General features: G+C 40.9%; 1 protein-coding gene across 3 annotated transcripts in view; it reads right to left on the reverse strand.

Annotated features, from left to right (window-relative positions):
- Positions 1-8,369: 8,369 nt before the first annotated feature.
- Positions 8,370-27,852, reverse strand: part of BCL2 (BCL2 apoptosis regulator) — a 167,307-nt gene continuing 147,824 nt past the window's right edge. Inside the window, exons 4-5 of one of the 3 annotated variants that reach the window (XR_003374113.2) lie at positions 13,135-13,360; positions 8,370-11,919 (exon numbers count right to left, since the gene is read on the reverse strand). Coding sequence is in view for 1 of the 3 variants with exons in the window: in XM_026701083.2 (XP_026556868.1) it covers positions 13,226-13,360 (135 nt within the window). In the remaining 2 variants the exon portion in view is untranslated. Of the gene's footprint in view, positions 13,361-27,852 lie in introns of all 3 variants that reach the window. The other 2 variants (XR_003374112.2, XM_026701083.2) reach the window with 2 other exon arrangements.

Raw genomic sequence — 27,852 nt, forward strand, 5'->3', positions numbered from 1 at the left:
TTTAAATACCCATAATCTACTTAGATTGCAGTGTTGAATTATTTTAGTTTTTTGTGCTTTCTATTGCTGAACGCCCCTCTTTTATTTTTCTCATAGTTCTATAACTGGCATAACGATCCTTATTAGATAGCTCAGTGATGGCAACCCTTTTTGTTGTGGTGTGAAAGAGTGCATGCGCGCAATAGCACACTTGCGTGTGTGCCGGCACCCACAATGCAATGCACCATGCTTCCCTACGCATGCAATACTCCCACCCACCCCTTACCTGCACTGTGCATGCACGCACCTCCCAACTGATTATCGGCCCATTTGAGGCTGTTTTCGCCCTCCTGGAGTCTCAAGAGAAACCTCTAGAACCTCGGGAGGCTGAAAACGGGCCTGTTTCGGCACTTCCGGTATTTCTGGAAGGCCCATTTTTCAGCCTCCCAAGGCTGCAGAGGTTTTCCTTGAGCCTCCGGGAGGGCAAAAACAGCCTCAAACAGGCTGAAAATCAAGGGAGGTGTGCACATGTGCAGTGCAGGTAAGTTTGGCTGGGGCTTGTGTGCCCGGACAAATGGCTCTGCATGCCATCAGTGGCACGCATGCCATAGGTTCGCCATCATGGAGATAGCTCATATGCAGACATAAGATTTCCCTTCTGCATACAGGTAGTCCTTGACTTACAACAGTTCCTTTAGTGCACGTTTGAAGTTACAACTGAAAAAAGCGACTTAGGACTACTGCAGCATCCCCATAGTCCTGTGATCAAAATTCAAATTCCTGGTAACCGACTCATAGTTATGACCATTGCTGTATCCAAAGGTCAGGTGATCCCCTTTTGCGATAAGCAAAGTCAATGGGGAAGCCAGATTCACTTAACAACCGGGTTACTAACTCAACAACTTCAGTGATTCGCTTAACAACTGTGGCAAAAAAAGGTTGTAAAATAGGGCAAAATTCAGTGAACTGTTTCACTTAGCAACAGACATATTGGGCTCAATTGTGGTTGTAAGTCAAGGACTACCTCCATACAGTACTACTGTTTTGAGGCCTGTTTTCTTGTTCGCTATCTCCACCAACTTGCAGATATATCGTTTCATAGTTTGATTATTTTTCCCTGTTTTCTTGCAAAGTATTATCTTCATTGCATTTTTTTTAAAAAAAGACCTGGTTCCCACCAAATATAGCTTCTGAGTCGTATACAAGTTCTAGTCTTTCCAATGTGCGTGTTTCATCTAGAGATCAAAGAAGCCATTATCTGTCTTCCAGTCATCTCCTTTATGTCTATATTCAGAGAGTTCTCAACATGAAGAGTTAATTCCTAGGCACTTAACTGTGAAGTTATGATCCAAGGCAGGATTATACTGGCTGCTGGGTCTATCATTAGTCTCCTACGGCGATGGAAAACTGGAGGATCTTAACTGGAGCAACATTTCTTTAGTGAATCGTGTGATCCAAATGTTTTAAGAGTAGACTTGCTGAAAAAAAAGAGAGTAGTTTCTCTAGACAATGTTTTTTTTTCTCTGTGTGTTGATACTTGTGACCAGGTGTGGTCATCTGCCCAAGCTGTGCCATGGCCACCACGTGGTAGGGAAAGCTAGGAGAGCGACCGGGACAAGCGGGTGACCCGGTTCGGGGGCGTGGCCAGCCAGGGGTTGCCACCAGTTCTGCAACACATGCCAAATCACCGCTACCGGTTCTCCCGAATAGGTGTGAACCAGTTGAATACCACCTCTGGCGTGGGCAACCAATGAACACTGACTGTTTAGAGTTGAGCCATGGATTTAACTAGGGCAGTGATGGCAAACCTTTTTGTTGTGGTGTGCCGAAAGCACGCATGCGCGCAATAGCACACACGTGTAGGTGCCAGCACCCACAATGCAATGCACTCCGCCCCCTGCACATGCACCCCCACCCCCTTACCTGCACTTTGTATGCACGCACCTCCCAAATGATTTTTGCCCCGTTTGAGGCTGTTTTCACCCTCCTGGAGGCTTGAGGGAAGCTTTTGGAGCCTCAGGAGGCTGAAAATGGTCCCGTTTCGCCACTTCCGGTATTTTTGGAAGGCCTATTTTTCAGCCTCTCGAGGCTGCAGGTGCTTCCCACGAGCCTCCGGGAGAGTGAAAACAGCCTCAAACAGCCCAAAAATCAGCGGGGAGGTGTGCGTATGTGCAGCACAGGTAAATTTGGCTGGGGCTTGCGTGCCCGCACAAATGGCTCTGCGTGCCACACGGAACGCAGATTTGCCATCACGGAACTAGGGCATGCCATTTCACAACTGATTTTTCTGCACACTCCTACTCTACCCTTCTTTAGTAACACCAAGTTTAATGAAGTCCTTGTAGACTGGATGGGAGGAGAATATCGACAGACATTTATTTATGGATGGGCAACAACAGAATGCCTCTTCCATCCCACTCTCAAAAAAATTTATCGTGAGCATTTCTGCCTTTGGCAAATGCATTAGAGCAATCAAATTAGCCTAGGCAGAAAATGGCTTTCTAAGAGAATGCACTTTCTTAATAATTGCAGGTACAAATATAGATATCTAGAAAGAGAGACAGACAATATATTTTTTGATTAGCTTCCGTCTCAGGGATTGGACGGAATCCTTTTCTGTTCACAAGTGGCTGGCTGCCAAGTCGGTTATCTGACTCGATGAAAAACTCTGGCTCCCCCCCCCCCCCAAATCTGAACGATGTCTGCTTTTGCACAAACCCATTAAATGCAGCTGTACTTAAAATGTATAACAGCATTGGTTTAAAAACAGTCTGAAGTTAATAACAGGTCTCTCCTCTTCCCTCTGATCTCTTTGATTATAGCTGCAATACACTCACATCTTGTGAAGTGTTTTCGTTCCTCTCTCTGGCAGCCCCACCATCTTTTTCCTCCTTCTTTTTCTTCTCTGAAAGCTGTCCTGCTTACTGTCAAATCTACAAACCATTATGGCACTTCAGATAATTTTCCTTCCTTTAGCTAAAATGCAAAAAAAAGGGGGGGGTTGGTGGTGGTTTCTTTGGGGGTGGGAAAAGTACATCTCACTCATTGCAAAAGCCAAGTATCTCTGGGTATTTACATGAGCTCTGGCTGCTCCTAATGTTTGATATTCCCAGATGTTTTCAGATGCTACCACACGTTCACCCAATCTCTTCAAATCCGAAGAACATCCATTCATTTTTCAGCTTCACATACATTTCTATAAATCCCAGCTAGATTTTCCCTGGGCTCATCTGCAAATCTTGCCTGCCCTGGCACAAAGATACCCAACTAACCATTTGTTTAAGAAGTGACAAGTTGAAGCTGCACTGCCTAGTCCATTGCAACAGTGCGCTTCCTCCATCATTTCTTACTCTGCATCAAATGCAGTCTGCATGGGGTACTTCGTTATGTAGTAGGCAATTATTTTATTTCAACGACTAATTGATAGAACCAGTCAACTAATGCAACATGTGAGCCAAAGGGTAAACATGGATATGCAACTGAATTATCAGGGATTCCAACACAGAATTTGTCCAGTAGGTTGCAGAAAAATATAATCAATTATTTTAAGTGTAAGCAGTTTACCATTTTTTTTCTAACTTGGTAAACTATTTCTCCACCCCTGATCATTTCATTCTTCTGTTCTGACCCCAAGTTTTATAATGGGATTCAATTTTTTTTAAACTATCGGTTCTGTGGGTGTGGCATGGCTTGGTGGGCGTGGCTTGGTGGGCATGGCAGGGGAAGGATACTGCAAAATCCCATTCCCTCCCCACCCCACTAACCTGCTTTCCAGCTCCGTTCTCCTGTGCAGGCCAGCAAAATAAGACCCAGCTGATCATCTGGGACTTGGGAGGCAGAGTATAGATGGGCCAGTCAGAGGTGGTATTTGTGGGTTCTCCGAACTACTCAAAATTTCCGCTACCGGTTCTCCAGCACTGGTCAGAACCTTCTGAATACCACCTCTGGTTATTACAGTGCCTTTATGCATGTATAACTCCAGTGCAACTATTACATGGAAAACAGACCTCGAAAAGCTTCATAAGAATGTTGTTGGAAATCTCAGACATAACATATGGTGCATGTACATCTTTCTCAGTTCAAGCCATGTTTAAATGTTTAAAGTCAAAGAGATTTTGTTATAGTCGTAGATGGGAGAAGCATTTGTGTTTTGTTAAAAATTGAACTGAACAATGGAAAGTGCATGGGAGCTTCCAAAGGGAGGGAACTTTTTATCTAATGTTCCTTCGGAGACAAAACAGCTGTTTCTGCAAATTCAGAACATTGAAAAATCAAGAAAACCCATCTTGTAAAATTCAGGAACTTGGACAGGAGGAAGTCAGTAATGAGGAGAGGATGTTAAGAAGGGAGAGAAACCTTCACCTGCTTTATCCATACACATTGAGGGAATTCAATGTTAAAGACTCCAGATGTTGAGCAAAATATGGATTCAGAGGAACTTCCCGCCTGTTTCCCTCAGTTACATCCATTTGCAGGCTCACGAGAGAGCAGTTTGATTTTCTGCCAATCCCAGTTTTTTTGCATAACTGTAAATGGAAAATGATTATGGAGTCAAAGTTCCTATCAAACAATTATTAAGATGAGAGACATCATTGTCTGCCTGGTAAAATTCACGGGGGTTGATCATTTGGGAGTTTAAAATATGAAGTATTTCTTGGTCCAGAATTTTGATAGTTATTTAAAAGTGTAGCTTTGTGTTTAGGATAAAAAGACTAAGGAATACCTAGGGAAGTTTCAGCATTCAGCAGGACCAGCTGGAGACGGAGGGCTTAAGCAGCAATTTCTGCAGACTGGGGAGAAGTAGAGGAATCAGAGATATACATATATACCAGAGGTGGTATTCAGCAGGTTCTGACCAGTTCTGGAGAACCGGTAGCAGAAATTTTGAGTAGTTCGGAGAACCGGCAAATACCAATTCTGACTGGAGATTTTACAGTATCCTTCCCCGCCACGCCCACCAAGCCACACCCAAGAACCGGTAGTAAAAAATTTTGAATCCCATCACTGATATATACTGGATGCCCTTGTGCACCCCAACTCTGCTGTCATTGGGTGCAATAGACAAAGGTGTCCCATCCTTAATGCTGAAGTAAGATGAGGAATTGAAGTTCGCTTATCTTACCTGGCATAAGATGTGTTTGAATGGCCTTGTGTTATGATCTTCAACTAAGGAGAAATTCAAGAGGGCTCAGTTGCTTTAAATGTAGAAAGCACCGTATTTATTTTGCCAACTCCAACTAAAAGGTTCCCCAGTCAGAAAAATAACACTGAGCAACCTCAGTTTTCATCAGCCTTGTGCTCTCTAAATATATTGTGAGTACATCTCACACAGTACATTGCCAACCCGTATAATTGTTGAGAATTCTAAGGAATTTTCCTTTAACCTATTTGAATGACATCTGGATGAGATAGGTGGAAAGACAATTTGATCTTGGCTATGGATGTTTCTTCTAGTCAAGCAAGAATGTGGGAATGGAAATTGCCTCAAAAGCCTAGTCAACAGGAAAGATGGTTCTTTTTAGATAGGATATATGAACATCTTTTTTTTTCTAAGCTATTTAACACAGATACGACTAATTGGAGGGCAGACTCTATTAAAGCCATAATGAGAATTTCATTGCAAATGATTTTGCTCTATAACTTTTTAGCAATCTGGGCCTAGTATCAGCTCTTGCATAATTGGATAGCCGCCAAGACCATTATAAACAGTGTCAGGCTAGGCATCCTATAATCATATGGCTTTCTTCCAGTGTAGCCTAATGATCTACTTTGGGTCTCAAATCATAGTTAACTGGAACCTTTAAGCAAATGGCATCTACTCTGGAATCAAAAGGCCCCAAAGAAGGCAATGTTCTAAGGTTTTCTTCAGTCTGAAATTGGCCATAAGTGATTTCAAGGATTAATTATTACATAGAACACTGACATCATTTAAGAGTTTCCATATGACTTCTAGTGCAAACAGAGGAAAATATACTGTGAGATTCCCTAAAAAAAGAATTTGCTCTGATAGACTTCTCCAAGTGGATCTCTAGAACTAGATAACTCTTCTATACTTGTGAAGCTACAGTTGACTTTTTTTTAATGGTCATCCCAATTCTGGCTCACTCAGTAGCAATTTCAGTTGCATTTGTGGTCAGCAAAAGCTACATGTTTATCTTCAAGTAGAATGCCATTATTTTATTTAAAATCTATAATTTATCTCTCTGTTACTAATTAGATTGCATTCATGATGTAACTGTCCTATAATAAATGATTTTGTAATCTAAACGGCAGAAAAAAATGCAGGATATAATTAAATCAATAAATTACCCTGTTCGAGCATTGTTGACTTTGTGAATATTACAAAATCAAACTATCACCCAAACTAACTGACTTTGCTTATTGGACTTATATACCATGTACCACAGTGCTTTACTACTCTGGGTAGTTTATATCTAAGAGAGAGCAGTCTTCCTCATCAACCTTCCAGATTAGTTGGGTACTGAAGACTTAAAACATCAAAAAGGCAGCAGACTGAGGAAGTCTGCTGTATGCAGTTATAAATTATATGTATCATATCTTAAACTGATCCATATAATTAGAGGCTAAACTGACTGAAAGCACATGTGATCTGTTTCTTACAATTTTAGATGAATGTTATTGCCAAGCGGAAATTGTTATCTTAGTTGTAAGTATCAAACAACAAAACTTCTTGTTAACTGGGGGAGGGGAAATATCACCATCAACCAATGTGCTTTTCTAATCAAAAATAGCTGGCTCCAGAAAAAGCTGTATGGCTGCTTGATTTCTGATGAAATATTTAAAGTTATTTCAATAAATGCAAATAATCAAGCTGATATACAATAACCCAAAACCGATTGGATCCGTATACATGTAGCCCTTGACGTATGACTATAATTGAGCCTGGAATTGTGGCCATTAAATTGTGCCAGTCATTAAGTGAGTCATCATATGACTGCAACCAATTTTGTCCTTTTGGGGGGGGGGTGTTGTTAAGTGAACATGGCAGTCATTAAGCAAATACATGTTCTGCAATCGGTGGGTTTTGTCGGATGTTTACTGCCAGTTTCTGGCAAAATTCTTTGCAGAAAGCTGGTAATTAGCATCCCCTTAGAGTTGCTTCAACAACCCTCAAAAACAGGGCTATCAAACTCACGGCCCGTACAGCAGATGTGTTGTGTGCTGGCCATGCCCATGTCCAGTTCAGCGAAGGGGGAAAAAGTCATGTGATGCCACCGTGATGACACAAGTTTGACACCCCCGCTTTAAAAGGATGCAAATTACCAGCTGTCTCTAAGGAATATAAATCCTTCCATTCCTCACTATCCTGTCAGAGCTGAAGAAGCTCCTTGGATGAGAAGCGAAATGTCTTCAAAAGAAAAAACAAACAAGGAAGTCCAGTTGCCTCCTGAAAAAGCACCTTTGGGATACAGTTGGATGACTTAAGCACTCCCATCCTAAGCTATGGCGACAATACTGCTGAGTGGATGAATACTGTAATCAAAAGACTCCAGTGCAAATCTCAGCCTTCCCATGAGCCCATAATTTAGGCTGGAAAGAATGTCTGTCAACACAATTCTATTCAACCCTTCAGAAGTTCAGTTCAACATGACTTTTACATCAGCAAGCGGACATAAGACTAGAGGCTGAATTTCTGTTTTCCAGACACAATGAGAAATACTCCACAAGATGAGATGAGAGGGAAATGGGATGAACATTGCAAAGCAGAGGTGGGATTCTACCAGTTCGCACCTATTCGCTAGAACCGGTTGTTAACATTCTAAGCAGTTTGGAGAACCGGTTGTTAGAAGAAATTACTGGCCTAATCCTGTAAGGAAGGCAGGAAGGAAACATTCTGGTGTTGCTTATAGAAACTGCCTCTCCGTTAACCCTTATTACATTCTTGGTAGGACTAGACTTCCTGTCTCAGGAATGTCTCTGGAGTTTTTTCCCCCTCCTTTAATGGTACTTTGTTTCTATGGAGTGACAATTCAAAGTTACAATGGCACTGAAAAAAGTGACATGACCAGTTTTCACCCTTACGACTGTTGCAGCATCTCCACAGTCATGAGAGGCCAGGCGAAGAGATGCGTGCCTCGATGTGAGTGATATTGAGTTGGCCACACCCAGCCAAAAACATGACCACCAAGCCATGTCCACCCAGTCACATGACCACCAAGCCATGCCCACCACCTAAGCCACACCCACAGAACCGGTTCTTAAAAATTTGAATCCCACCCGTTGCAAAGCGTAAGCAGATGAAAATATCGAAATGTTACATCATCTTCAGCTCTAAAAGCTGTGTTTTGCAGGATTTTCCTCTTAAATTAAAACAAAGTACCAAAGAAAAACAGGAAGGATTATCAATCATGGTGAAACAACTGAGAAGATAGGCAAAATCAAGCTTTTATGTACATTTAACATCTCTAAAATACGTTCAACTTGAATAGTACAGTATATTAACAATCCTTATAGCCAGTGCAGCCACAGTATTATACAATTTGCAGCAATCAAGGGGTGAGAAGGGGGGTACACACTACTGGCCATCTATTAAAGACAGAGACTATTGACAGACATTCGGACTCCTCAGGTATGTAGACACTTACGATACCAAGAAGCCCAAGGGGACAAAAACAATAGGGAAACATCCAGCAGTAGCTTCAATTTACATGCTAGCAATGTGAAGCAGTTCTGAAAAACTATCTCAGCATTGGGCAATACAAGAAAATGAACTTTGTTCCAATAATTACTATTTTCTAGCAGCATAGCCATTCCTAGCTCCGATAGCGTTCTATTTTGACAATGTAAACGTTTCATTCAAAAACACTCTGTTCTTACAGGATGGTGCTTGAGGCCTGTAGTTCAATCTGGAAATTGAGAAGAGAATGTGCTGAGAAGGCTCCATGCTCTCTTGTCCCATAAGCCATTACGCTGAGGTGCTCGCGCACAACCTCTTTTGGAGGAACGTCATTATTCTGCCCTCGCCAACAGAACAGGACTCCATGCTGGCTGAGGAATTCTGAGAGTTGAAGTCTACCAGTCTTAAAAGTTGGCAATTTTTGGAGAGGCCCCTGCTATAGATGATGGATATCCCCATATTTCTATTCTAGCCACACCAATCAAGCCATTTCTTGAAAGGGTGGACACATCAAAGTATTTCACTTGGCTCATTTATAATGACTTTTTTGCATATGAGGTGAGGCACTACACCAGATCTGGAGTTCTTACTACCGCCCAATAGTGAGAATGGTAGGGCAGTAACTTGTTACTATTGCTTAGATCCATCTCATTCCTTGCCTCATGTTTTTCCATGACATATTTGAAAGCATGCAGCTTCTGATACAGCAATGACCACACATTATTTTTTGTCATTCTCTTCAACAGCATTCTAAGACTTGCCCTAGGGGTGATATTAAGGAACCTAGTTCAAACATACATGTTTATTACTATTCTGACTGTGACGTGCATCACAAATTAATCGTATTCATATTTTCCGGTACCAGGAGAGTTCTGACACTGAAGGGACAGTCTGATCTTATGCACAATTTTCTGTCAGTTAGGTTGGGTGAGCTAGTCTCAGCTTAGGATATGTGAACCAGTTCTTTGGTAAAACATTAAGCCTGGTGAATCACTGCACCTTGGAGTTTCAAGGACCTGAAGCTTGTTTGTGGAATGCAAACTTGCAAAGGCACAGCTTTTGTGGGCATTCCTTCTCTACACCAAATATTTTAGCTGAAGGCTAATTGGAAAAAAACATTGTGTGGTTTTCTTAGATGTTTTTGACTCTTTGGACATTTCAGTCGTTTTTAGGCACACTTCCAATGCCTGCAATCCTACAGAATCTAAATGCACCTGACTTATACAGAATTGCTATTTATAAATCTACAATTTTAATATATGTTAATAAACATTTTTAGGTTTAGCAAAGCTAAATAAAGTGAAGCCATAACACACATTGCCCAGTATCTAGAATTCAATCACATGTCTCTATATGTTTCTTTCTGCTATGAAATGAAAGCGCTTATTTCACGGATGCTCTTGAAATGCTGGATGCAAAGGCCATAATTGTATATAGTAGCTATAGCCACGTTAACATGCATAAAAACTCTGGGCTCAGCCTACCAGAAAGTTCTCATGTGCATACTCCATTGGCAGGAGAAGAAGCAGAGAAAAAGTGGCTTTCTGATGGACTTGGGCCATTTACTTTTTAAAGCAGCTTTGAAAACATGGTATGAACTATAGCAACCTTCCCCAACCATGGTATTTTTCAGATGTGATGGGGCTTCAATTCCCAGAATTCCCTTTGATTATGGGGGATCCAAGGTTGGGGAAGACTGAACCACATTTTAAGTTTAAAAGTACTACTTTTTTGAGACCAGCCTTTCCAGCTTGGTGCCCAACTATTGTTTTGGGACTACAACTACAATCACTAAGCAGCACACCAATGGCAGCTGGTTATTATTTCTTTATTAAACTTACATGCTGGCTTTCCAGTCAGTAAGAACTCTGAAGGTGATTATGGTATCTAACCCATGTTAGCAAGTACCAGGTTAGAGAAGGCTGACCTCCTTAGTTTTTGTTTTTTTTGCATATAATGCCACAAAATCAAGTTAATTCACTTCTTACATATGTTGTATCTGTTAATTATTTTGCTACATTCTTTTGAGTTCAAAGCTTTTGATGACTGTACTTCAGTCCTGACATTTTATCACTGAATTAATATTATTTCATAACTTCTACTACTTTACAGTTTTACAGACATTTTTTTAAAAAATGGAAAGGAAAGCTTTAAAAAAATAAACAAGATAAAAAATTCATTCACGTCAAATATGTCCATCTCATTTAATTTAACCTTTTGATCCTTTCAGTCTTTGATTTTCATCCTGGAATCTATTATGCCCCTCATGTAACAGCTCACTCGCAAATCTGAAATACGTTGCCTAGGATCCAAGGGACAAATTATAAGTTGCTATCTTTGAACTTGATGAGTCCTTCCTCTGCAACATCCCAGACACCTTTGCAAGCATAATCAAAGCATTGCAGAAATTCTCCAGTGTTGAACCCAACAGCAAAATCCGGAACAACTACAGAAGTCTAGCTGTGCACACACACTGCTTTTCACTGTGGCCAGTTATTTAATCTGCTGATATAAATGGACAGCTTGCAGTTTCGTTAAGATGGAACAATGGACCTCTGGAACGAGTACCACACCTGCTTTTGTCAGGGTGACAACCAGATCTGAATGTAATCATCCTGAAAATTTTCCTTCTTCAGGGACTAAGTCCAGCTCAGGCAGTCCAACAAATCGCCATCGATGCTGCTGTTAAACAACTTCATGAACAGAGTCCGCTGAATTCTTGGTTACATTCGTAGATATTGCCAGCTTTTTATTTTGAGGGTTTAAGGGTATAATGCCCAGTAAACCTCCACACACACACATACACACTCGGGAAGGCTCAGGATCTTTGACGTCACCACTGCTTCATTTATTTGCCTTCTGTTATCTGAGCCTAATTTGAACCAAGGGCCAGAAGGAGAAGTCAAGATAAGGGGAGGCAGCTACAGCTTCTTTTTGCTTCATTGGTACTTGGTATTCTTTGGATAGTAGATGAATTCACAGGAACAGTAAACAAGTGACAGGTGCTCAAGACGGTTGGGGTGGGAAACCTTCAACGTAAACCTGGGTTGATGCCTGATGGTGTTGAGTTAAGGTGCCAGCAGCTCTGCCTATAAGCCACCTAGGTATTTATAATCAAAGAACCCAAGTGTATGTGTTTCATATTCATTTTGCTTAAAGTTATTGTAACGAATTTTCCATTCCCTTTCCTTTCCAGATTTCCATGCAAAAACACTTGGCATCCCAAAGGGTTGAATGTCTATGAGTCATACCAGATGGAGGCGTTGGACCATTTCTTTATCTTCTTTTCTTTTCGAAGACATCTGAAGGAACAAATAGTGTGCATCACTTCTGAGGCAAATACACTTCCAATCTGGGACAGGCCCAGGGCTAAGAAGGCAATTTGGGTGCTAATTTTGATACAAAGAGGAAGTCATACCTAATCTCCGCCAGCTGATCACTTCTCCTGGCCAAATGAACCTTGAGCCTGTTTTTGACTTTTGAGATGTTACTAATTAAAGAAAATTGCATTTAAGACCCTAAGAAAAATTAACCAAGGAAGGCAGGCTCTATTGTGAGCCAACCCTCGCTCCACTGGGAATGTGAGCCATGGCTGATTTTGAGGCTCCAGTTCTGCAAGGCAGGCACAGGCACTTTCGGTTTTCCTGATAATTGCACGAAAAACGGCAATTTTTCAGATGAAATATTAAATGAAACTGTTTCTGCCCATTCCAACGTATTTCATTTCAGCCTTCTAAATCACAGTTTGAGGACCCACAAATAGCTTCCTTGCAATGGCCAATTGTGGTATGTAATGGCACAGCACTCGTGTAACAAAATACTGCATGAATCACTATTTCCAGCTGTTGCTCTGCTGGGCATTTTTCCAAAAACAGCTGTCGGCTGTAGGGGCAGAGGGTTGAACCATATGGTCTTATTACTGGCCTGAATCTGGCATTGTTTCTCATTCTGAATAAGTACCATGCCGAACCACCAAATCATTGTCTGCTCATCCTGTTGCCTTTTTAAGTCACCCTATTCATAAGCAGCTCTGAAATCTTACCTACAAAATTATGCCACTGTATCATCACTCTTCCTAAGGGTCACGTATGTCTCCATACCTACAGCTCTTCAGCCTATTGTGATAAAATAGTCTGTGGAATGATACTTTCCAAGGAAGCCGAAGATCTTTGGAATCTTCATTAAAAAATATACAATGCTTGTGTTCCAGAATTTTAGGAAAATAGCGGGTTAAATGTAAAATACTTTTAATAAATAACTCCTCTGCAATGTAAAAAATAAATGAATATTCCCTTTGGCAGTAATAGCAGATATATATATTATATGTGTGTATGTGTGTGCGCGTACATTTATGTATACACACAAATATGTGTGTGTGCTTGCCCGCTCATGTGCATGCATAAATATATGCACACACGTGTGTCTGTGTACATCCAAACACACCTGAACACATATATAGAAAGATACTTGGCTCATAAAATAATAGCATTATTTGACAAGGGGGGAGGGAAAAACACCTCATATTATTTTCTTCTTTCAACACTCTTTTTTCAGTTTCTGAAATCAAGGTTTCCCATTAGTCCATCACGAATTGGATGAAGTTGAAAGTCACTTATGTCCCAGGTAAGCCCCCAGCGTGATGCAGGCGCCCACCACTGCCAGACTAAGGATCGTCTTCAGAGGCAGCCATGACAAATCAAACAAAGGCCTAATGTTGTTGCTGTACAGCTCCACAAAGGCATCCTGTGTAAAAGAAAAGGGTAGGGAAAATGATGAGAAACATAGGAGAGTGCTTGCTTATAAAACATGAACAAGCATAGTTAATCTTTGCAACCATTAAAACCAAACCAGCCCACAAAACAAGTATCAAAAGTGACCCGTTCATTCTCATTCTGGGGAATCTGTTCATTTGTGGAAGAAGCTCCTACTAGGTACATCAAAAGAATCACTGGCCTTTCATCTAAGACTGAGCCACTGGCATTCATAACTGTCAATCAATAAAATAAGGGCCAGTGTGTATAAACTGTACAGATGCAGAGAGATAACAAGACGTCCATAACAAAGAACATTTATTGGTTCATCAGGTATCCTCATAACTCACGTTTGTGATGAAGTTCTTCTTTAATGACCAATCCCTTTGTATATCTGCCTTGTAGTAAAAGATGGTTATCTCCCAACCCATCTTGTAACGATAGAAAGAAGGTGCCATGAGTAAGAGAGTTCAGGCAAGAGTGAGGAAAACCTCCCCCAACCCTTCGAGGGTCAATTTAGTGACCAATCAGGATTACAGATGTGGCCACGTGACATGAACTACATTTCCCAGGATACCTTTAACTACATTTACCATGATGCATTCCCTTAAGGGGACAGCTCATAATTCCTAAGTAATTATTCAATTCCCATAGACTGGCTGGGACAGCACAGTCTAGTGGTTAAGGCACTAGCTAGAAACCAGGAGACCATTAATACTAGTCTTGACTTAAGTAAGTGCATCTTGGGCCAGTGGGTTGGTAATCTTGGGCCAGTCACACTCTCTCAGCCCTAGGAAAGAGGCAACGGAAACCACTTCTGAAATTTTATCAAGATTACTGCAGGGACTTATCCAGGCAGTTGCTTGGTATCTAATATCTGGAATGGAGAAGGGGAAGAAGAGGAGGAAGAAGAGGAAGAGGAGGAGGAGGAGGAGGAGGAGAAGAAGGAGGAGGAGGAGGAGGAGGAAGAAGTTAAGAGTGTTGATCTGAGGAAGCTTTTGTGTTGTATATTGTATTACAGGTAGTCCTTGGCTTACAACCATTCATTTAGTGACCATTCAAAATTACAAAGAAATTGGAAAGAAACAGTGATTTATGACCGTTTTTCACATTTAAGACTGTTGCAGCATCTCCCTGGTCATGTGATCAAAATTCAGATGCTTGGCAACTGGTTCATATTTACAACAGTTACAGTGCACAGTGAAGAAGAAGAATTAATCTATTAGATTTGGATGCTTCCATTGGACAATGAAGCTGGCATGATAATCTGGTTAAATTTTAGCTTCCAATGTTTATTCCACAAAAATTCTCTGAACCAAACATTTCTTCTATATTGTATAGCTTTTCTAAACTTCCCACCCTCCCAGGTAGGTTTTCTGGAATCACCTCTTTTTCCAAGTCACGCTTGTTATCCAACAGCAAATGCCTTCTTGAAACCAGACGTTCTTATTTGCTGCTATTGCTACCAAAATTGTATTATATCTACCCAAATGGATACAGAAATGCAAGGTTGTCTTTGGGAATTAAATCCAACAACTATTTCCCACATCCGAGTTCTGGTTTAGACCTCTGAACAGCGTTGCTGCTCAGGTAATCCAAGGAGCTTTGACAATGTGCTTTACCAGCAAGGTAATAAATACAAATGATGAGAATAAATCTTCTCTCCACTTCAGCTGCTCAACTCCTTCTCCTCTGCCCACTCTCCTGATTGAGAGAAACATCAATCGCTTTTAGAAGTGACAGCTGTTCTAAAGATGAGCATGTTACAAGTTTCATCAACTCTGCTAAATGCCTAAGCAAGCCATTATTCTTGCTGGCACATTTAACAGCAGACACAAGATGGCGCATCATCCTTCTTATGCCATGCCACTCAAAAGCTAGTGAATTAAAATCTGAAGGAGAAATGCTGCCATAAAGAAACAGTCAATTTTTAAAATTTATCTTCCCAAAAGGGGAAACAAATAACAAGCAGGCTAGCTTGCATTCTGGTTTTTTGGGGGGGAGGAAAAAGAAACCACTACATAAATGACTTTTGTGATCACCTTATAAGCAACTGCATCCTCTTTGTGGATGACGTAAAACTATTCAACACCACCTACAATGCTATTGTCCTTCAAAGCAATTATGTGATGATTATGATTATGTGTCTGAATGGTCAAACAAATGGCAACTCCAAATCTCGACTAACGAATATTCTGTCCTACACATTGGTACAAAAAAAATCAGTACACCAAATACAAACTAGGCAGATATGACTTTGTTGATGATACTCACTCTGTCAAGGACTTTGGAGTTCTCATATCAAATGACCTAAGCGCCAGAGCTCACTGTAACAGCATTGCCAAAAAGGCATTAAGAGTTGCAAATCTAATCTTACGAAGCTTCTCCTCCGGAAATATCGAATTGCTAACTAGAGCATACAAAACTTTTGCGAGACAAATACTTGAATACAGCTCATCAGTCTGGAATCCACACTGCATATTGAACATTAATACAATCGAGTGAGTCCAGAAGTATTTCACGAGAAGAGTACTATACTCCTCTACTCGCAACAGAATACCCTATATCACCAGGCTCAAGATTTTGGGCTTGGACAGCCTTGAACTATGCCACCTACGGTTAGACTTAAGCGTAGCACACAAAATTATCTGCTATGATGTCCTACCAGTCAATGACTACTTCAGCTTCAACCACAACAATACAAGAGCACACAACAGATACAAACTCAATGTAAACCACTTCAAACTCGATTGCAGAAAGTACGACTTCAGCAACAGAGTGGTCAATGCCTGGAATGCACTACCTGACTCTGTAGTTACATCCTCAAATCCTCACTCCTTTAACCTCAAACTATCCACTATTGACCTCACCCCATTCCTAAGGGGCATGCATAAGTGCACCATCGTGCCTACCATCCCTGTCCTATTGTCCCCATTTATTTGTACCTATTTCTTGTATTCTTACTCATGTTTATACCTATATCTATTATCTTGTAAGCGATTGACAAATCAAATAAATAAATAAATTAAAATTATATCTTTCATACCAGGAATAGGAGCCCTTAATACCCCTAAAATGAACTGAAATCAAAAGTACCTACATATCCTTGTTTGTAGCATCTATGTGTAATCTCTCATTAGCAATTTTTAAATAAAAGAATTCTACCAATGACAGTACAAAGTTAAATACCTTTTTTTCTCTACGTTTGCTTTTGAAGGCATCAAGAAACAGAATGGGCAAAGGTTTAGTATTCTAAAACAACACTATATTTTATATATTGTCAAGGGCATTCCTGTACCTTTTAAAGCTTGAGGGCTGATTATGATAGAGATGTGCAATCCAAGCTATATGCTTGCTGACAAGTAACAGGATTCAAGCCACAAGTACCATACTATCCAAACTGTCCAAACCAAATTCCAGCTTCTCCTTAGCCGACAGTCTACAGGTTTACTGTGCTATTAATTATCTAGAAGATTCATCCTGGATCTAACTGAATGCAATTATGGTATGGTGCAAAGTGGGAGATTCTTATAGGATTTACTATGTAATTATTTTCATCTATGATGTTGATGTTCTGATGTCTAAATAATGAACAAGCCGTGCAGCCTTGTGATAAAGATGTGTATAAATGTCATTGTGTACCCTAGTTGCTGTTGTATAGAACAGCCTTTTTGTGCTTTTGATTACATTTTTGACTCCTGGTAGTTGGTTGTCTGCACTTTTCTTGGCAAGGTTGCTTGGGATTGGTTGCCTTTTTCCTAGGGCTGAGAGAGAGTGACTGGACCAGGTCAACCAATTGGCTCTAAGGTGAGCATAGACTAGATTTCACAGCCTTCTGGTTTCTAGCTTTTGCCTGAACCAAATTGTCCCTCTATAGCTTCTTTACTACTTAAAAAAACTGTGAAACTCTGAATTTATTCTTCCAAGGTGCATCAGAAATCCATGAATGTTGTGTCTATCTATAACCTTTTTAAAGCAGCTGCATCTCTTCCTGGGAAGTACTTAGGAACTCAATCATTATACATATAGGTGAGCTACCACAGACCACAACTTTCACATCGATTCATAACATTTTTCATTTAGTTGGTTCTAGCCATGAAAAACTTCTTTTAATTTCCTGGTACTCCTGCTTTCCTGAAATCAGTAGAAGCTAGCTACCCCATTTCATGGTTCTACTTATTACAAAGTCAAATCCAATAAAAGGACTTTTAAATGGGGACCCCAGAACTACTGTATGTGCTGTATGTTCTTCTACAGAGTCCTAATTCTTTGCAGAGAAATTAAGGTATTCCTTTTTCAAGCTGCCTTTTGTTTCCTGCTTATAATCTTGGCCTGATGTTTTCCTACACTTTTTCCAGTTTACTGGTTCACATATGCAAGTTATTTATAAGGCTAAGACTAGAGTAAGTGTTCATTAATCAAATGATGTTTCAAGATCTTCCGCTTTAATCATGAGGCTTGTTCATGATGTTTGGTCAAACCTAGTGAACAAGCTTCATGATTAAAGCGGGAGATCCTGAATTCAAGTCCCACTTTAGCCATAAAAGTCAAATGGGTGACCAGTCACACCCTCTCACCCCAACCCATCTCATAGGGTTGTTGTTGTGGAAAAACTAGGAGGAGGAAGGTGTGTTGGATATGTTTTCCGCCTTGAGTTATTTGTAAAAATTAATAAATATATACCCCACTTCTATTATTTTTACATTTACATTTAATTGCATTTTACATTTATTATATTATTATTTATATATCTGTGTATGGGCGAGTGGGTGGGTGTACTTGCAGGAGTGGGATTCTACCAGTTTGTACCTATTCTGAAGAACCGGTTGTTAACATTCTAAGCAGTTCAGAGAACTGGTTGTTAAAAGAAATTACTGGCTTAATCCTGTGAGGAAGGCAGGAAGGAAACATTCTGGTGTTGCTTACAGAAACTGCCTCTCCATTAACCTTTATTACATTCTTGGCAGGACTAGACTTCCTGTCTCTGGAACTTCTTTGGAGTTTTTTTCCCCTCCTTTGCTAGTACTTTGCTTGTGTGGAGTGACCATTCAAAGGTACAATGGCACTGAAAAAAGTGACATGACTATTTTTCACAATTACAACTGTTGCAGCACCCCACAGTCATGAGAGGCCAGGCGAGGAGATGCGTGCCTCGATGTGAGTGATATTGAGTTGGCCACATCCAGCCACTAACATGACCACCAAGCCACGCCCACCAACTAAGCCACATCCACAGAACCGGTTGTTAAAAATTTTGAATCCCACCCCTGTGTACTTGCCTCATTGATGCTAATTTAATTAAAGAAATGCTTTAAAATGTGAAATTATTGCCTTGCTCTTCTGGACTCTGCAATTTGTGCGTTGTGATGCAGCATAAATTGTTTTATTGGGTTGACACAGAGTCAGTTTGACTGATGGAAATCCATCTTATCTATACCTTCCCCCTTCTTCATATCCAAACCACATCCACACGCTCTGGATTTGACGAGGAAAAGGCGATTAGGGGGTGAGGGTGGATTGTACTCATAGCACCTGCTAGCTCTTTCTTAAATCAAATTCTTCTGTGTTAGGATTGTGCTGCAGCTGTGTGAACTTTGCAGGAGGACCCTGCTTCTTTAAGGAACTGATGAGAGGTGCTGAGGAAGCAACCCTCCCCCCAATGCTGCAAGTCACCTTTTCTTAATTCAGTCTGGATTGCTGCATAGCTCTTAATCATTTGACCAGTCAGCCTATTTTCTATCCAGTGGCTCTGTTGCTGGGTTGCAAAATGGATTGAGTTCTCTGCATAATCTGGCTAACAGATGCCTCATATTACATCCCTTTCCTGAATCATTAATATTGATACCCTAATGTACAATATGGAGTACAAGCAAATTGTGCAGAACTTCAATGCCCTTGCTGCAGACTTTTCCCCATTGATGATTTTATTTAGCACTTTGTTCCAATCAGGAAGTGGAAGATCTTGATGAAGAAGAAAAGCCAGGCTGATTTTACGGTTCAAATGAATTCGCAGCGAGGGGACAAAAGCATTAACTCCCGGATTCCTACTTCAATGAGAACTCATTACAGCATTGATTTTAATATTTTTGTGATACCTCTGTGCCCCATTAATCGCAATCACAAACGTGTGGTTTGTACCTAGCCTGAAGGCATGCACACCAAAGATGCACTGTGTATTGACACAAAGAGTGTGTCAAAGCTCAGAATTCTGGCAATGTATAAGAAACATCAGCAGAAAATACACAATGGGAAATTGCTGTTCCTACTGACAATAAAAACATCAATGTCTACATTATGGCTGCTGCTGCTCCATATATTTGGAAGTAAATATTTTATGGGTCCTTCCTTTCCTCTTTGGTGCTTTCTCAAACATCCTGATTAGACTTATTTCCGAAACTTGTTTGAACAGCCTGTCACTATTTGTTTAAGTCTGAAACCTGATTTAAACAAACATTCCCACTTACAGTATTTTATGCTTTACACCAACAGACAGAAGTCAGAAGCGGAGAAAGGTGATTTGGGAAGGGAAGCTGCAAAACCTCCAGCATCTAAAGTCAAGTAAATTCTAATCTGTTATTGTTTCATTATGCTTCTTTCATTATTCTTAGGCTGGTCATAAAAAAAACCACTTCCTATCAAATGACATTACTGGTCCCTTTTACTTTAAAATAACTCTTGCTACGCCTGGCACTGGCCTTAAGGCTTTCCAATCTCATTTCTTGGAGATCCCAGGGAATCAACATCAGGTGATCTGTCTATCAAAGATAGGCTATACATTAGTAGAGTGGTATTATGTAGATTTTGGATGATTTGCAGTAACTGGAAGAATTCATTATTCATAATTGCATAAGAGTGACAGCAACCCCTTGTCTATGGCTGCCCAAATGTTAAAACTGTTAAATAAAATGTGGAATAAATAATAGTAGATTTTTAAGTGGAAGAACCAAACAAATTTATGGGGTCAAATATTCATTTGTACCAAGAGTAATGGTTCTTGGGGTTTTAATAATAATAATAATAATAAAAGAATGAAATGGAATTGACAGTGAAGTGTACCCCTGCCACTCTGCATACACGCTACAATCTTTTCCAACAAGGACTAATGCCATTACAGAAGCATTACCACAAGGATTAATGCCACTGTTATAATGTGAGACGCAAACGTGTCAAGTGAAAGCAACATCAGCTTGATTCATAGTACAGATATTCGGCTGAATGCTGCAGAATCAGTAAAGTCTTATTAAATTCAATGGAGCTAATCCCCAAATAAGCCTAGTGTCTTAGATGTCTTTATTGTGTTCACAGAATACATTTAACTGATTCAGATAAAGACATTGTGCCTAACATATTTGATCAGTATTAACTCTGGTTATTTGGGGGGGGGGGTTACTACATTGCGCAAATTTAGCCATGTTTTGGTAGTTTATGGTTCAATGATTGTGTGAACTCTCAAAATGAGTTAATTTAGCAGCTAGATTAAGTGTGTTGCCAGAATACCACTGCAAACAGTTTATAACAGTGCTATGTTAATTGGGTATCTGTGATCTAGGCAGGACTGGACTTTTGGAGATTAGAGGTGAGAAGTGAACATTCAGCCTTTTCTTTTATAATAACCAGTCCAATCCAAAAGTACGAAGGAATTCCTAGAAGATTCACATTCAGATAAATCAGCCATCAACTTACACACTGAGATAAAGTAGATTTACATACCATTCAAAAGAGACAATAAAAAAGCTAAGAAGGAAACAAAAGACCAGAACACACCATTTCCAGTAATCTACCTCCAGATAAGCAAGGATTAACACCAGACAAACTATCAAGCAGAAAATAGTACATGAATCAACTACCGAAAGAGAAAATCACATCCCACTAACACTGACAGAGCAAGCTACTGTATATAAACAGGGAGCCAAACCACACTTACTAGTACTGATGTTTTTACCTAGTCAGGTAATGAAATGTCTGCAACCAAACAAACAAGCTCAGAGCACAAAGGGCTCCACTTTATAATCAACCCATCCAGTTGCAAGGGAAGTGGAATGGACCTAAAAGTAACCTTGCTAGAAATCCCACCATCCCTTTCTTCATAACATGTTGCAAACTATGATTCTATGCCATTTATTAAAGGCTCTTAAGTTCATTGAAAGGGCTACTGCATTCCTAAGACCAAATTTAAATAACAATCGCAAAAGAATCTCCATTATTTGCACAAGCTCTTTCATATACAATCACAAATTAATGTGTTCTTATTACAAAGGGCCTGTACCTGAATATGTCAAAGACCTTGGATAAGCGCATGATGATTTTTACTAAGCGGGTACGGTACATAGTTACAGTAGATGGCAGTATCTAGCCAAAGTTGGTTAGCTTAAAAAAAAGTTAGTCTGCCCTGATTTGTACTTGGATGGGAAACCATCAGGAAATCCTAGGACTCTGGACTGGGTTGGAAAGTGGTGTGGTGGCCTAGAGGTGGAGCTCTTGCCTCACGATCAGGAGGCTGTGAGTTCGATCCTAGGTAGAGGCTAATATTTGGAACAGACTCTCCTGCTCAAGTAGGAGGTTGGACCAGATGACCTCCAAGGTCCCTTCTAACTCTATGTTACTCTGTTCTATTCTAAATCCCAGAAGGCACATAACGGCGAATGGCTGCTTTTTGTTGCTTAGAAAACAGCACAGACTTGCTTCCTTAGGAGTTGAGCTTAAATCAAGTGAGACTGCATTTACTAAATGTCTTTAGGACTGAAGTTCTGTGTTAAAAATGTGGAGCGTATCCTCTATGTGTAGTTTAGCCCCTGACATTTCTAGCTAATGCTACCTCAATGGACCAATCTCAGTTTCATACCTTCTCTTATGACTGGTGCTCAGATTGCTACCACAGGCTAAAATGCAGCTAGACTCCCAGTTTGCAAAGCCTCAGCCTATTAGCTGCACTTCAGTGCTCTGTTACAGATCCGCACCAAACATAAAACTGGAGACGGAGTTAAATAAATGGTTTCCTTGGTGCTGCAGTTTGCATTTATGAGTGGGTGTTGGGCAGAGTTTTACACCCAGAGGAAGCTGACTTCCTTTTTTTTTCTTTTCTTTTCTACCTGAATCAAACAGATGGTGAGGAAGTGATTTTATTTCCCTCATTATCACTGGTCTAACAGGATATCCTTTTTGACCACACTGTGCTGAATGAAGAGCTGGCAAGCCTTCCAAGGCTTGATGGAACACAACCGCTCACTCGCTTGCCTTGTAACGCTTTCTTGCTGCCTGCTCTATGATTCACAAGCAAACACACTACTCATGCCAACTTTCCCATAAGGATCGGGTGATACTACCCTTACGTTCACACCCATGAGTCCAAATGGGTGAATGAGGGTGTAATGTGATCCATGGGGCTAGACTGTGTGAGAAGGAGAAAGAAAACCCTTCCTTCCCAGATCATACATTCCTGCAGAAAAAAGCTGATTTGTACATTGGTTCTCCTTACACTCCTGTGAATATATCTGTCTATTTCATATTGCTTGTCTGGCTGGTCTTGAATTGCTTTATAACAGGAGTCTCCAACGTTTTGGATCTCAGAGACCGCCAGAATCATAATTTTAAATCCTGCGGACCACTATTATGAATTTTGATTGATGGTGGCTTGCTGACGTTAGTGGGAAAGTCGGTCCCATATTCCAGAGCTGCAGTAGACACAGGACTGACCCTCTGGTCATCCCGAAGCAGCGGCTCCTCCACCCGGGTGCACCGGCCTGCCATGGACTGGAGGAGCTGCTCCAGCTCTTCAAGTCTTGTGATTACTGCAGCTCTGGAATATGGGATCGACTTTCCCACCAATGTCAGCAAGCCATCCCAGGGCAGGTTTCCCTCCCCCGCCACTGGTCTTACCTTCCAGTTCCAGCTTGCATGGCTCTACTCAAGATAAGGTTTGCACTCAGCAGAAGGGTGGGGGCCAGCAGGTGGGTGGGCCATGTGGGTGGTGCAGCCGTGTGTTCCGACGCAGCCTGGATTAATTGCTTTGGGGGAGTGCGTTGGGGGGGACATTTCTCTGCAGGTCACCAACATTTTCTCATGGTCCACCAGTGGTCCCCAGCCCACCGGTTGGCGACCACTGTTTTATAACACAGAGCTGCATTTAAAAAGTACAGGTCGTCCTCGACTTAACAACCACAATTGAGCCCAAAATTCAGGTTGTTAACATTTGTTAAGTGAGTTTCCTCCCCGTTTTACAACTTTTCTTGCCACAGTGAACCACCGCCGCTGTTAATTCAGTAACATGGTTGTTCGAGGAATCTGGTTTCCCCGCTGGCTTTGCTTGTCAGAAGGCCGTAAAAGGGAATCACATAACCCCGGAACACAGCAATGGTCATAAATATGAACCAGTTACCAAGCCTCTGAATTTTGATCACATGACTACAGGGATGCTGCAATGTTGTAAGTGTGAAAAACAATCAGAAGTCCCTTTTTTCAGTACCGTTGGAACTTTGAATGGTCACTAAATGAACTGTTGTAAGTCGAGGACTACTTCTATAAGACTCTGTGTCAACTCATAAGATAACATGCTCAATTGTTTTTGCTTTACACAGGTCACCTTCAAGAAGTGAGAGGAGCCGAATGTCAACTCATAAAACATTCCTATGCCTGCTTTAGTAGTTGTCATTAAAAAAAGGAGAGGGAGGAAGGAAATCTGGAAGAGCAGTGCAGGAGTTTGAAAGTGAAAATACATTCCAACTCTTATCTTGAAAATATTGTAACTAAAGTAAACTAAAGCTTTTGCCCTCAAATATATTTAATTGGAGAACGTGAATGATGACACCCAGCCCATGAACGTGCTCAACTGTAGAATCTAGTTTATGAGACACGCAGGGGGGAGGGGGGAAACAGGGACACAGGTGACTGTAAATTATGTATGCCAGAGTTGGCTTCATACAGGGCAGTGCCAGTATGTTGCCTCTAATAAATCTTTTGAAGTTTTTTGAAGTTTGGCTCGAGAATCATGATTTAATTGGAGCGATTGCTGGAATCCTGACATTCTGTGAGTAATCTGTGGACTCAGAAGAGCAGTGCACAAATGGCCCAGGAAGGTGATTTCATACCATACCAAACTATTTTATCTACACAGATGAAAACAGATTTTTAAAATATTTCAGAATGTGGACATTCAACATAAAATACAGGGAGTCTTCAACTTACAACAGTTCACTTAGTGACTGTTCAAAGTTACGACACTGAAAAAAGGGTCTTATGACCTTTTTTCAGACTTATGATCATTGTAGCACCTCCATGGGTCATGTGATTTACATTCAGATGTTTGACAACTGATTCACATTTATGACGATGGCAGTGTCCCGGGAGTCTGTGATCCACTTTTGCAAACTTCTGACAAGCAAAGTCAATCAGGAAACCAGATCCACTTAACTGGGTTACTAATTTAACAACTGCAGTGATTCACTTAGCAAATGTGGAAGAAAAGTCGTAAAAGGGGGCACAACTCACTTAAACAATTTTCTCACTTAGCGATGTAAATGTTGGGCTCAGTTGCGATAGTTGCTAGCAAATTTAAGCAACAAAACATTTTCTTGCTTTGAACGTTTTTTTAATAAAAGTGAAATACGGGGAGTCTTTGACTCATTCATTTAACTGATGTTACAGTGGCACTGAAAAAAGTGATTTACAACCAGTTCTTGCACTTACAACCATCACAGCATCCACGCGGTCACGTGATCAAAATTTGGGCCCTGGGCACAACTGGCATCCGTTAACGATGCTTGCCCGATCATAGGGTCACATGATCACCATCTCCAAACCACCCCAGCTGGCTTCCAGCAAGCAAAGTTCAATGCAGAATTCGTTTTTAACAACCACACAGTTCATTAATAACTGCCACGATTTACTTAACAAGCAGGGCAAATAAAAGTTTAAATTGAAACGAAATAAAATCGGTCGCCGCTCACTTGACAACTGCTTGCTTGCCGACAGAAATTCTGATCCTAATTGTGGTCGTAAGTCGAGGACTACCCTCACCGGTCCACATGGCATCCACAGGGAAAGGTATAAAACTGGCAAAAGATGTTTTTCGCCACCACAATGGGGTCCAAACTGTGCCTCTTTTGTAGGCGTGTCAGTGTCCCGTGTCTCTATACCAGTAATGGCGAACCTTTTCAGCACCAAGTGCCCAAACTGGAATGTACGTGCATGCACATGCATGTGTGTGTGCCGAGCACTGGAAACCCAAAGACCAGCTGGCCGGTGTGTGCATGCCTCTTTTTTGGCCCTTTTGGGCCATTTGGGGGGCTGTTTTCAGGCTATTTTTCAGGTTGTTTTGGGCCATTTTCTGGTGCTCCATCACCCGCAAAGACCAGCTGACCAGAAACCAGAAGAGCAGCTGGCGACAGAGCGTGTGCCCACAGAGAGACCTCTATGTGCCATCTCTGGCATGCATGCCATAGATTCGCCATCATGGCTGTTAGGAATTTGTCCACCAATTAGTTGGGTTGGCAATATATAAATCAACAATGTATGTTTGTAGCTTTAAGACAAAATCACTGTATTGATTCATACTATATTCCGATTGGTTGATTATATTGCAAATTATCATAGGAGGGAGCTAGTGATCATAGCTTGCTCTCTCTGACATTCTGTCTCTTTGACATTGCTATCTAAAGTTCTCTGTTGTATTTATGCTGTGCTTATACTTTGATATTTTTGTTTACTGTAAATGACAAAGGCAACCGGAAAGAAGACTTTGTAGCTGGATATTCTTTGGACTGTAAAACGTATATGACCTGGACCGTTTGTTCAACTGTGCTATTTCTTAAAGTAAACTTTAACTCAATTCAGTGTATCTGTGTGTGGCTGAATAATTATTCATAACTCCTCTCATAAACGTTTCCATGTGCATATCCTTGTTACTCAAGGGTTATTCTGTACATATCATAACAACGGCTATATACAAAGGGGCCGGGCTTCTTCAATCACATTGTGGTTTTTGCCAGTTTTATAAAAACCACCTACAAAAGAGGCATAGCTTGACCCCATTGTAGTGGCTATCACCTGACCTTTCATTTTATTTATTTATTTGTCAACAGGTTACAAGATAATAAACATAAGTATAAATACAGGAAATGGGTACGAATAATTGGGGATAACAGAACAGGGATGGTAGGAACAATTGTGCGCTGATGCACGCCCCTCACAGACCTCTTAGGAAAGGGGTGAGGTCAATAGTGGTTAGTTTGAGGGAAAAGGAGCGTGGATTGGGGGATGTGACAACAGAGTCAGGTAATGTGTTCCAGGCATTGACCACTCTTGTTGCTGAAGTTGTACTTTCTGCAATCAAGTTTGGTATGCTGTACATTGAGTTTGTATCTGTTGTGTGCTCTTGTATTGTTGTAGTTGAAGGTGAAAAAGTCATTGATTGGTAGTACATTAAAGCAGATTATTTTATAAACTATGCTTATGTCAAACTGTAAGCTGCGTAGTTCTAGGTTGTCCAAATTCAAAACCTGAAGCCTGGAGGTGTAGGGTATTCTGTTGTGAACAGAGGAGTGTACCTTCCTTTATCACATCCTCTACAGACATTGGTGCCAATCCGTGTAACTGGAAAGTCCTCTGTTGAACAACTCTGTGCCTCCAGCACAAGAAGTTGGAGGACAGCCCTTTGATAAGTTTCTACCTTTAGGCTTCATGTGCAAGATGCCATAGGAGACAGGGTAAGAAATTCAGAAATGTCTATGGTTTCTGATTACATAACTCCAGGGAACTTGCGTTGCCGTTGTTCCGTGGAAGCAACATTATATAACACTTCAGGGCTACTAGATGAGAGCAAGGAACCTGCACTGTTTGGAGAGGCTGAAATTTCTTGATTATGAGTGGTGGGCAGGGGGTGAATATCCTTCTGATAGTCTGAGAACACCACCCCCCACTAACACGCACACACTCTGGTCTGATGCTGGCTAAACCAAGCCCGCCTGGGAAACGTTACAGCAATTAGTCTTGGCGTCTCCAACTTAATTCACTTACACACTGTTTTGCAATATCGGAGAGACAGCTCCCGTGGGGGGAGAAGCGTTCTTTTCCCCCCCCACCCCTTTTTGTTTCCTTTCTTGGAAAAGCCACCTCAAAAATGAGATTATATATCTGACACTAGGATAGCAGCTGCAACAGTATTAAGAAATCAGCAGTTAATCATGGTTGTCTAGGATGAAAATCCACTTGGTGGGGTCAACGTTAACCCCAAAAATTTAACAGCAGCAACACACACACACACACACACACACACACACACACACACACACAAAGCAATGCACACACACATACGCATAAACACAGAATGAATAAATACATGTTATTACAATTCTGTTTTGCATGGGATCGCAGAAAGATAACAATTTCCAGATCAATGCTAAACTACAGGTATGACTATTATGACTATTGCAGTATCCCTCTGGTCAGTGATCAAAACTTGGATGTTTGGCAATTGGTTCATATTTATAT

Source organism: Pseudonaja textilis, chromosome 3, assembly GCF_049901715.1.
Source record: "Pseudonaja textilis isolate UNSWEBS1 chromosome 3, rPseTex1.2, whole genome shotgun sequence".
In the NCBI taxonomy this organism is placed as follows: Eukaryota; Metazoa; Chordata; class Lepidosauria; order Squamata; family Elapidae; genus Pseudonaja; species Pseudonaja textilis.